General features: G+C 39.6%; 1 protein-coding gene across 1 annotated transcript; it reads right to left on the reverse strand.

Annotated features, from left to right (window-relative positions):
* Positions 1-194: 194 nt before the first annotated feature.
* FAM98B (family with sequence similarity 98 member B) lies at positions 195-10,776 on the reverse strand. Its single transcript, XM_048947665.1, has 8 exons — positions 10,643-10,776; positions 10,128-10,276; positions 9,319-9,453; positions 8,416-8,594; positions 5,542-5,622; positions 5,044-5,160; positions 2,891-3,058; positions 195-840 (listed from the first exon to the last, which is right to left on the reverse strand). Exons 1-8 carry the CDS (start codon positions 10,705-10,707, stop codon positions 469-471), a joined length of 1,266 nt encoding a protein of 421 aa, XP_048803622.1. The 5' UTR covers positions 10,708-10,776; the 3' UTR covers positions 195-468.
* Between the last annotated feature and the right edge of the window lie 1,728 nt (positions 10,777-12,504).

The following is a 12,504-nucleotide window of genomic DNA, read 5'->3' on the forward strand; positions in this document are numbered from 1 at the left end:
TTCAATATGTCAAATGCGAAAACTGGATAAAGAAAAAAGCACAAAAGCAGCATTCTGGACTTTCAGAAGCACCTCCCTCAAGTTCTTAGGTCTGACTTTTTAATTACTTTTTTTTTGTATCCAGCTTTTGGAGCAGAATTCATGTGCAACATGCAATAATTAGAGAGGCCTGAACATCATCTTTATTCTGTTTCTTTAAAAAGGTTTTTATTCAGTTTTCTGAGACTTGTTTTAAATAAATGAACATAATAAAAAAAAGCCACAACCAGTACGAAAAGCAAGGACTCTAGTCATGATATTTTAATATAAAAAGTTCTGTTCGGTTAACTAAAAGAATTCAATGACAACATCAGTTGGTCGAATGCAATGATTCACATGGTCATACTTAAATCTAATCTAAACCAAAGGTACCATATCTAAATTCCTGACACCAGTAAACACCACCACTATATTTCGTCTGTTACTCTTTCAGTATCTCCGGTATCCTCCACCTCCTCTTCCACCATACGGATCTCCATAACCTCCTCTGCCACCATAACCACCCCTGCCACCATAGTCCCCCCTGCCACCTTGGAAACCACCTCCACCTCTTCCACCACCTCTGAAACCCCCACCCCCAAAACCACCCCCACCTCCAAAGCCACCCCCACCCCCAAAGCCACCCCCACCTCCTCCTCTACCCCCTCCCCCACCCCAGCCACCCCTCCCACCCCCACCTCCACCTCCCCAGCCACCTCTTCCACCACCTTCCTGTCTTTTTTGCCACGGAGGCATTTCAGGAGGAGGTGGTTCAATCTCTGTTGGTCTGCCTCCACGGTCAGGTACTCTCCCCATCAGAACCTATATTGAAAAACAGAGGGATGTAACAACTTGAAGGGACAGAGGATAATTCTTTTTGGACAAAGACATGCTGCCTGCTCTTCAGAGGAAATAAGTTTCCTATCAGAGTGGAGCCTAATTGCTGAATTCCTATTTCCTTTCCTTCTAACTTGCCAGCAACGTGGCAAGAACTACAAAAGTGATCCCATTTCCCATCTGTAAAATTTAAGCAGTTACAGCTAGCTAACTAATAACAGTGTTCTGAAATAGTTACAAAGAAAACTGCATGCCAAGTATTACAACAAAGTAGCATATAACTCAAATATATACATACACATGAAGATTACTGTGCTGTTTGCTCTTTTACTCTAATTTCAAAAACAGGTTCTAACCTAATCAGCCAGTAAAACCAAAAATTGGCAGACTGGCATGCAGCTCTTAAAAGTAACACTAGTTTACCTTACAATAGGAAGTAGTGAGGAAAAAGGCAGAACAGAAAAAAGGCACAACATGCTGCCATAACACTTTCAAGAAAAGAAAAAATGATCTTTGTGGATATTATCCAGTGTACAAAACAGGAGATTGTACTTGACTAAGCTTCACAAAATTTCAAGTTGAAGAATGAAGAGGTATTCAGGTATGTCTTTTTGTTGTAATTCCCAGATTTCCTAAACTCTTTGTATGATGAATGTTAACTGACACTGAGTCAGTCCCAGGCACTCCAATCAAAGACCTCTTACAAAACAAACAAACGACCAACCCAACAAACACACAAAAAAAACAGAGGTCATACAATAATTAGAAAACTTCAGAATCTTCAGGATAAGAGCATATTAAAAAATAGCTAAGTGGGGCAACAAAACTTTAAGAAGTCTGTAAAACAGGATTAATAATGACTCGCCATTTGAATTGTGAACTTAATGAAATTACTTGCAAGCTTTGAGGTTTTGAGTTTTTTTTTAATACACAAGAAGGCAGTGCAATTTTTTCTTTTTTTTAATTACAGATTGCCAAATAAAATGTTACTTTGCAGAAAAAAAATGTCCCTTCTATAAAAACTTCTGTGATTTATAATATACCAATAAAGATGTTTGTTAACAAACAGAAATAAAGTCATGCATTTTAGTTCTTCATTACTATGCTTGGCATAATAAGCTGTAATGAACTGAACAATGTAAACCTGACAACATGTAGTCATACCAGAAAGAATAACACATATCCCTAACTTGAGGTATGCAATTCCACTGAATTCAAGTAGTCATCTACACACACACACACACACACACGCACACACACACACACACACGCACAAACGCTTTTGTCAATACATACCCCATACTGGGGGTTTATAACCCCAAAGTAAAACAAATAAAAAACAAAGCCAATTAATAATGAATCCAAACGTGTTAAGTACTCTATTTGTCTACTAATCCTAACATAAAGTATAATAAGCCAGCTTGCGAGGCAACCCTGAAGCACAACTTCCTCCTTTGCCCTATTTTAGCAAGTATGCTCTACTTGATCTCTAGTAGCTCTAAGGAATGTTAACAGTTCTCCAGTTAACACATCCTGTTTCTGTGTAGATTAAGCAAAAGAAAGAACTACTATTACTACTGTTTTATGTTGAATGAATGAAGTCTCCTTCCTATGATAATAAGGATCCCAAAACAAAAGGGTGATTCTTATCTTTATCTTGCTCTCAAACAGTCTAATCAAGTTTTTATCGACCCTGAGAACTGACTAGAATAGTCCTGTGTCCTGAGAATACTGTTTGAAAAGCACAACTCTGTAGGAAGGGAAAAGTAATTCTGAAGTCTGCCTACCTCCTCCATTGTACCTGCTCATCTAGATGACTGTTTTCTATGATTGACTGTATTATAAGGTAATAATACAAAAAAAAAAAAAAAAAAAAGTTGTTGCATCGTTTACTGGAATGCTGCAAATTTTCCTCTTCTAAAGTACCGAGCATACCCATCTTTCAAAGAGGAATAAAAATCTTAAACACAGCGTAATCCCAAATTTTTGATAGGTCTGTAAAATCCTCTTATCATATCCCAGAAAGAAAAGTTACCTTGTTGATTGCGCAGACTGTATTCTCTCGTGTTGATCCACTACTTGTTCTTATGATCTTTGATAAATCCTCTCGAGCAGCAAGAAGGTGAGCTAACGTTACTGTTGACTTTGGAGATAACGCATAGCGCTTGGGCTGATAGATTCGTGCTATGTCATCTGTTTTTACCTAAATGATAAAAATCAAACATAACTTACGTGTGAGACATACATATAAACACACTTACTGCATGCAGGCTGTAAAACACACTTACTGAACAGGTCTCAGTAAGTTGCAGCGGCTGTGATGTCTGAAAAAACTAGGTTAGCTTACAAAATACAGTGCCAGTTGTCACCAATTCTCTCCATATGGTGATGTACAAAATATGCTGGTGAAATTCAGATGGCTACAACAGAAACTCTCCTATCCATTGGCAGCAAACATTCTTTGATGCTTTCCAATATATATAAGACTAAAATTTAGACTCCTCACTGTAAGGGAGGAAAGCAAGCTAGAAAGTGAAGTAAAAAATGAAAATAACTTGCTTATTGGCTTAAAAAAAAAAACCATGAATATCAAAACATTTTGAATCCCAAATCTCCTCCCAAAAAGTGAGGAGAAAAGGATTAAAAAATCATATGCAGTTTTTAATCAATATATAATAGAATCATTTCTGTAACTGCACACTACTTCATATCAACAGTTTTTTTCTTTTGCGACAAGAAAGCGAAATCTTACTATTTTAGAATCACCAAAAATCTCATTAAATTGTTATTCTTCTGTGAAAGTATTCGTCGTTTCAAATGTCATTTGAAATAACATCAGGTGATTTAAAATTTTAGTCTAAGTTAGTATCAGCCAACATCAGCTACATCCTAGAAGTACACTCTACATTTGAAAATTTATAGCTGTATTGCCACAGCAACGAGAAGTTGCACACAGCGTGAAATCTGACAACTTCAAGGTAAACGCCCTCTCTTTTCTTTTTTTCCTGCATAAAAGAATTCATAACCCCAGCAGATGCTGAAGTGAGCCGTTCAGAAACAGCAGTCTTTGACTCATGACTTTCAGTGGTACTCAGTGAGCTTCATAAAAAAGATTGTGTCTGCATGCGTCTATGCCAAATTTTGACACTGCTTTCAGACCTAACTTTCTACACAAATCTTGCATCTTCTCTTGAAAGAAAAATTTATCCTGCAGCTCATGAGGAAAAATATCTCCCTTTAGCTTCCTGCATGTATATTCATCATATTACAAACTTCTAGGATCTTCTCTTCTGATGTTACTGGGTTGAAATAGTATGCATTTCTAGGTCAGAAATATCAGACTGGGTTAAATCATTACTATTTTTTTTTAATATACAGAGTGCTAGGAAATCATAAAAATGAAATTACTGCCATTAGATATTAAGAAAAATTTCTTCTCAAACAGAGAGGTCAGGTGCTGGAATGGGATACCACGGGAAGCTACCATCCCTGGAAGTGTTCAAAAAATGTTTAGATGCTGTACTGAGGGATGTGGTTTAGTAGGGAAATACTGGTGATAGGTGGACAGTTGAACTAGTCTTAGAGGTCTTTTCCAACCTTGGTGATTCTGTGATAACAAAACAATACCAGCAGACAAAATCCACAGCAGTGGTTTGGAAGTTTCAGCCATCTGAAGGAGCAGAAGTAATTGTGTGCTTTTCTCATACAAGCTCTTCAGCTGACCATTTGCTTATTCAGTTGTTTTGCATCCCAGATAGATTACAGTCACTGTAATAATCTCACTGACCTTGTGAGTTATCTATGTTAAGGCCCAGTGTTTGGCTTTCTCTTGCATTTCTAAGAGAAATGTTGAGGATTCCTCTTACTTTATTTCACTGGGGGCAGATGAATATAGGAAGAAAAAGGGAGGTGTGGACTTACAGTGAAAAACCCCAACAGAGGATGCTAGAATTCCTATTTTTGGAGCTATAGACACTCACTCACAAAAGACAGCCTGTGCTGCTCAGTCAAATTCTTGCCCTTCCACAGCATCTAAGATTCAGATATTATAACCCAGGATGAGAAACTGCTTGAAAAGAAGACAGCAACAATGGAATTGTATTTACACAGTACGTGTATTTGCTAACAAGACCTACAAAATTGTACCAGACTCCCACCTACAGGAAGCAAAGAATGCAGCAAGCTTACCTTTGCTCTATCAGACCAGCCAAAAGACTGCACTGTCACATCTAGCCTCTTCATTAACATACGACGGCGACATTCGTATTCACTGCGAAGAGCATCATTGATTTTTTCCAATCTTTCCTGCAGTGTCACAGTACAAAAATCCAAATGTTCAATTCTATACAGGTATGTAAGTCAAATGAAATGCAACCCCGTTCAGCAAATAAGATGGCCATTCCCAGGTAACTTCTATAAACTACATAAAATTAGGGGTGCATCTGTGCAGTGCAGCAGCAGTCTATAATTAAAAGTATTTTAAAAGTAAATACATGTATCAACACAAAGAACATTAATTCTGGAAGTATCTAATTGTTAATAGCGTTATTAATGCTTAGTAATTGAATGTTAATTACCAATAGTTAGAACAGTGACTGTAAAATGTACAGTCAGATAAAGCCATAAACATAAATTTCAACCATCCTGTGAAATACAGAAAAAAAATTGAGTTGTTTTTATTCTTACCACTTGATCGGAATTCAGAGGTTTTGTTAGCAGTGATTTCCCCACGTGGTTTTTTTGAACTTTTGAGAGAATGTCCTTTATCTGAAACAAAACACATAACACAAATTATATTTACACTTACTTCACACAACCCATTCCAATCATAAGATCAAATACAGCACAAGCGTTTTATCAGACTCATAGAGATGCATCTTCTGTCTTATTATCTATTTAAAAGAAAATAAGAGTTCCTGAATACTTTTATTACATGACTCTTTCTGCAACCTTTGTTAACCAAAGTAAAGAGAACCCATCTGTAATTTCATCCAGTGACCAGTATGTTCATCAAGCAACATTTAAGGAGGAACTGGATTCACACACAAACTTTACAGCTTGTGACACGCTGCAATGCTCCTGAATCTCTATTAATACTTTATTCCCTCACTTGCATCAGCAGTACACTGAGTGCTCACCCTCCAAGTACAAGCTTTGCTGCCATACAGTTACAGAATACATTGTCCAGCCTCGACCAACACAGCCATAAATAAAAGACTTTTGGTAAATATCCTGTTTGCAGGAAGACAGGAATACAACTGTCCTCTTGCATATATTCCCAAATATTATTTTCAAAGATAGTGTCTTCATATTTCAATTGAATTCTGTTCAAGTTAAGCAACATTCTAATATGCCATACCAAAATACAACGTGTGATCTGTCCCTTTAGCAGGTTGCTGTTGCACAGCTGAACTATTCTCAGAACTATTCCCACAGCTGCTGACAGTGCTGAAGATGCTAGACAGAGGCAAGAGCACACAAGTTGAAATGCTGCTTTCAAACTCTGCTTACTTTTTCCAATTCAATAAAAAATAGTAGATTTGTTTGTAAGTTTCTGTTACAAATTATCTAGTAATATTTAAGCATTAAGTAAGCATTAGCAGTGCAATTTTACACAGGATCCAATTAAATTAGAAGCAATAAAATGTTTGGAAAAAGACATTGACATTTCTAGTGAATTTTTGTAAGGATCTAAAAAAGTAACAAATGGCACTGAAGAAAAATTCATGAAGCAAAGAAATCCAATTATTGACATCACCATTCTAATGCAGCCACATCTTGTAAGTGCACATACCCAACTGGATACTACTACCAAAATGAACTCTGAACCTGTCCCACATGAAACTAAAGGATGAAGGACAATGAAACATACAGTAGAAATTCTACAGCATCTCCTGAACAGTAGGAAAAAAATTCTTCTCTTGTAAGGGCCAGAAAGTTCAGAGCACAAATTACACTATTAATTTGTAGTAAAAGAAAGTGAATGAACTAGTTTTGTCACATTTCTACACTGCGAAGTGAGTGCAAGTTGTGTAAGTACAGCAGAGCTGATGGATCTGGAAAACACCAAAAAACAGCTCAAGGCAGTTTGGGAAGGTAGAAACAGAGAGAGAACACACTTTTAAGACTCACTTTAGCACTAATGAAACTGTAACAGTAACGCCCTGTGCACCAACTCAAGCATGTGATCCTAACTTATAGGAACTTCCGGACTTCACAAAACATGGCAGACAAGAAACCCTATAACTCAAGAAAACCTTCTGGGCTCATAGGTGTGTAGGTGAGAAGCTAACCCAGAAGGCCTGCTGCTGCAGAACTAGAGTCCTATTCCTTTACCTTGGCATGGAACTACACCTGTATCAAAGAAGAGATACAAAGCAGCAATCAAGGAAGGCCACTGGCCATAGCTGGAGCCTACAAAGCCCTCTGAATATAAACAGGGCTTACATCCATCTGGAGGAAAAATCAACAGTCCTAGGCAAGTGTTAGTTGATCAGCTGGAACTCTGTTGTTTTAATCCTCAGAAAATAGCACCAGAATTGTTTCTCCCCCATCCTCACAAAAATGTTTATTAGCAAGACTAGATTTAAACATTCCATTTGAGCTAAACAGATCAAGCACAGTGGCATTATGGGAATGTAGATGTTTTCACCACCTGGGTGCTTGTTCTTGTACATGAATCTATTAAAGGTTCTGCACTGCTGCACACGTAAGAAAATCAGGCCCTCTCCACAAAACTTCCAGTCATTCACCAGCTCATTGAGCAAGGAGGAAGGAAGAAAATAATCACACAGAATCACAAGGTTGGAAAGGACCTACAAGATCATCTAGTCCAACTGTCCTCCTATCACCATTATTACCCTCTAAGCTACCAAACCACATCTTGTAGCACCTCATCCAGACACCTCTTGAACATTATTATATAAAAACGAGTAAACACAGGCAGCATTCATCTCCCACAGTTCTCAAGAAGGGACTAGTTCTCCCCAGGCATCAGGAAGGAACGAACAGTAAAACTTCTAACTACCTGACAGAGGAAATAAATTCTGCAGTGAGAAAGACAAATATCACATCATCATCATTAAATGAGTTAGAATTTAGTGGGATATAACTGAAATACCTACACTGCAAGGTTTAAGTTTAGATATTGACTGATCTGGTAATTTGGGCATTTTCATCCTATTTACAGCTAAGGAAACGGCACTAACAAATCAATACTTGCAGTTAAGATACTCATAAGCTAATGAGCAAAAATGTAAATTTTGGAAAACTTTATTAAATTTAACTACTTCTCAGAATACAGGTATATAAACTGTTATCAGACTAAGTCTTCTGCATTTAAATAGTAACACAAAACACAGAAGTTCAACTCATGCCCTAAGTTTGCATGGCAAAGCATGGCTCTCTACATACCTCACCCTCAGGAAGCCACTCAAATATTTCACCTCATAACTGAAACAGTAAAACACTAAGCAGTATAAAATGAATCATCCTGTTAGGCCCTTAACTAAGATGGATGCTTACAGGCATGAAAGTTAACAACAGAGAGAAAACCTGTACCTTTTGTTCCACATTGTTTAACAAAGGAGGAATATCGGATGAGGAGGAGTTTGGTAAGCCCAGTGCATCACAGATAGCTTGTACTTCTTGATTGATTTCGTTGTGCTTTTCCAAATGAGAGCTTTTACTTTTCTTGCTGTGCAGTATCTTTAAAGCTTGAAGTTCTGTACTTAGAAATACTATAGAGAAAAAGCATCACAATGGCAGATTTAGAGGCATGACAAATTTTGTATCCATGTTCTTGTAAAACGAGATGGTGATAAAAGACCCTTTCTCAGTCCTCTCCTGACAGGTCAGCGTCAGTTTCCCATTTGTTACCTGAACTTTCATCTAGCTTTCTATCTTCTGTCTGCACATCTTAACTACACATACTTGACTGCTAATACCCTTCCCCAGGCCAAGTTCCTTGGCTAATTTCATACTACCACACTGCTCCCTGCTGTTATTCCATTCTTCTTCCGTCAAATCTCAAGTGTTTGCCACCATCAGTTTCCCAATATAATTTTTCTGTACTCAATCTCAGCTGGTGCTGCTTAGCCCAGGTCTAGCTTAAACCTAGATGTTGCTCTCCTCAATCTTACTTTCAATCTCCCAATCATGCTGCATTTTTTTTCAAGCTGCCCCAAGACTTCTCAGAATCGAGAGAAGCAAGGCCTTAGTTTTGGCTAAGCTGGAACTGGATCAAGAAATTACCAGGAGGCCTCAGTAGGTTGAATAATACACCACAAAGAAATATTACTCTTGCCATTTTCATTCTTTCACAAGTTATCTGATGCATGCACAGGTAAGTTGTAGTGATTGTAGAGATACACTTAAAAACACATAAAGAAATATTTAAATTGTATCATAATTACAGAGCAGTCATATAAAATATTGTAAGGGGGAAAAATGTTTTCAACTTACAGAGGAGTTTAAGGCAATCTTCTTTCTCTTTCAATCTGTCCTTTATGTCTCCAGATACAAGTGATGAATATGGGCAAGCCATTTCTCTCAGGAAGCCACTAATCTCAAGCTGGAAACTCTCTATATCTTTATCACCTGTAGAAATAAGTAAAGACCATTAATTGTTTTTCTTTTAATTTAATTTTCTTTTTTTTTTTTTAAATAGAAACCTCCGACTAAGATTTTATGATTTATACATTTAGATTGCAGTTTTCAACACCACTGACAAACACCACCTGCCACTCCAGTAACATTTTCTTTCTTCTTAAAGAGACAGACAACACTTTCAATATCAAAGGCAATATTGCATTCATGCTTTAAACAAGAAACTGATGCTATAGCAGTCTGAAACCATAATGCAAGTATTCAGAGTGAATCAGCAGCTCGCATCTAGCAGAGAGGCAGGAGCACTTACTCCTTCAGATCACAGGAATACTGCTGTCAAGCAAACAGCATATGCCACAAAGCAGTGGGCAACTGTCATTCATTTTGTGATGACCAAGTTCCAGGAGTTAAACTAACCTAATGACACCTATGTGCCCAGATGTATTGACAATGGTAGGTTATCTTCCCCCCCCTCCCCTTTCTTCCTTTTGAAAGAATTTTCACCAGGTTAGACCTTAATCTAGCAGCTACATACATCAGGCTCTCTTTGGCTACTTCTTAGCTGCCTTCTAAATTTCAATATTAATTTTATTACTAGCTTAAATGTCAAGTGTGAATCCCCCAAACAAGTACTACATAGCTTCAATAAATTAACACTAATTTACCATCTGCTGATGTGATGCTTTCTTCCATGTCACCAAGTGACTTTATTTGGGAACCTAACCAAACACAGAGGTCAAAAAACTCCGGTGAAGACAATCCACTTTGTGCTGCTTTGTTCAGGGCTTCCTCCTCCAAGAGGGGACCCGCGTACCTGTACAGGGAGATAAGGCTTGATAATACGAACAAGGTTTAACAGAAAACGTGTGTACGTTTAAATACGCTGAGCGCTCCGTCACAGCGGAGGCGCCCACCAGCACACGGCCTCAGCGTTACAGGCAGGGCAGCCCCCGCACGGGCTCCCAGGCGAGGCAGGATGCCCCGCTCGGCCAGCGCTCCGCTCCGTCCCCAGCCGCGCGCAGCCCCCTCGCTCCAAGCACAGCAGCGGCGCCCCTCGGCCCCTCCGCACCGCCGCCGGAGCGGAGCAGGGCCGGCCGGGCCGCCGCTTCCTCCAGGAGCCTCCCGTCACCCCCAAGCCTCGCCGCAAAAGGAGGGCCGCAGCCTCTCCCCCGTTACCTACCCCAGGGCCTCCAGCGCGTCCAAGATGTCGCACTCCATCTTCAGGCCCGGCTCCAGCTCCCTCATGCCGCCACAGCGGCTGCCGCCGCGCTGTGCCCGCTTCAAATCGGCCCCGCCGCAACCTGCGCCCGCCGCTGAGTTCCGCGGAGCCGCCAGGCCACGGTGCAACCTCTGCCAGATACGGCAGGTTGGGCAGCCCCGACACGCTGCTTCATCTGGGTTCCCAATTGAACCCCGGAACGTGTATCTGAGAGCAGGGAGTCTGGAAAGTAGACTCTTATTCCTGCTTAAACAACAAGCAATTTGTTACACATTGGGGGAGTTCAGTTTCCCCACACTGTCTGGCAGCGAGGAGCTTGCACTGAGTAGCATTAATATTAATAGCATATGCAAGATTTCAGGAGAGCTTCAAGAATGACAGAAGCCACAGAATTTTGTGGCATTGCCTGCTTTACGAGAAGAGCGGTTCAGGGGGAATTTCCTTGCCCTTTTGTCTCCTCCTTGAGAAATGGACTCAATCCTAAAATAATTTTTATCTTTATTTCTCCCAAGGGTTCCATTTGCATGTGCTGTTTGAAATAGAACAAGGGTATTCCTGCAGCAACGAGAAAAAGTACTGTGAAGTTCACTCAGGAGTGGTGCAATCAGTGCACCGGTGTCCCATGTTGAAAGCAGTGTTTCATTAAGAAAACATTTCTGCTGAAGTGTTGAAGGCCTAGTTATGCCCTCCCCTATCTGCTGAAGCAGCAATAACATTATCATGCTTTCTTGCCTCTTCATTTTATACTTGAAACTCCAGGCTTTTGCCACACTCTCTCAGAATCATCTGCTCTTATTTGGGGTCTAAATAAACACCTAGTAAAGAGAGTAGGAAAGAAAAATATGTAGAAATAGTTTTCTTTCTCATTCTTTTCTGTAACCTTCATGCCACGCACACAGCAGAGTACATTAAGAAAAACAGAGAGCAACTGAAACTAACAATCTATAACAATCATAACAATCTATCGAAAATATCGAAGGCAGTTTGATAATTGAAGAAGTACTATGTGGTGCAAGTAGGTGGCAGCATTCTTCCATGGGTCTCTAAAATTTGTTGTGTCAGAAGTGTATTTTGCTTTCTAACTTTCCTGCATTATATCAATATTACATGCATGAGGAAGAACAAGTCCAAATTTCATAAACAACATCTTGAAACCTGCAAGTGAAGGATTCTTGGTTGTAACCTTATAGGCGTATTGCCTAACATCTGCTTACAGCTTTGCCGTTAATTCAATTCACAATTTTCTCTAAGTCCATTCATCCGTTTCCTATCCATTGGGAAGGAATACATGAAATGGTGATATAGCTGGCTAAAAATGCTTCAAAACAGTTTACTTCTAAAGGATTGGGTTTTGCCCTTGCCACATGTTCTGTGAAATATGCAACCACCACCAACGGAAAAGGCCCCAGCATATGGCCATCACCCTCATGGGAAAGGCAGATGTGGCTTCTTGTTGTCAGTCCTGTCCTCAGAACCCTACATATTTGAAACCAGAACAAGGTTTTTGACAGGATTTCTTTCTCACTAGTCTGGCAGCTTGCCATCACTAGCAGCCAAGCACATTCTAGTGCTAGCATGTGAATGGGGCAGAAGCACACAGCTTGGGTTAGAAAATGGGGATGTATGTATCAGGGCTGACCCGAATCCACCCAAACAGGTAGGAAATGGCATCTTAGAGTGTGCAGCAGCAACTGTCTACACCTCTCTTAAGTATACTGGAAAGCATCTTGAGTGGAAAGCCTAGCGAAGGCAGGAACACTTGTGTCTCCTGCCAATTTGTATTAAATCTCTACAATTATAAGGTGTCTATAATGTTATTTAAA

Source organism: Lagopus muta, chromosome 6 (assembly GCF_023343835.1).
Source record: "Lagopus muta isolate bLagMut1 chromosome 6, bLagMut1 primary, whole genome shotgun sequence".
NCBI classification, from domain to species: Eukaryota; Metazoa; Chordata; class Aves; order Galliformes; family Phasianidae; genus Lagopus; species Lagopus muta.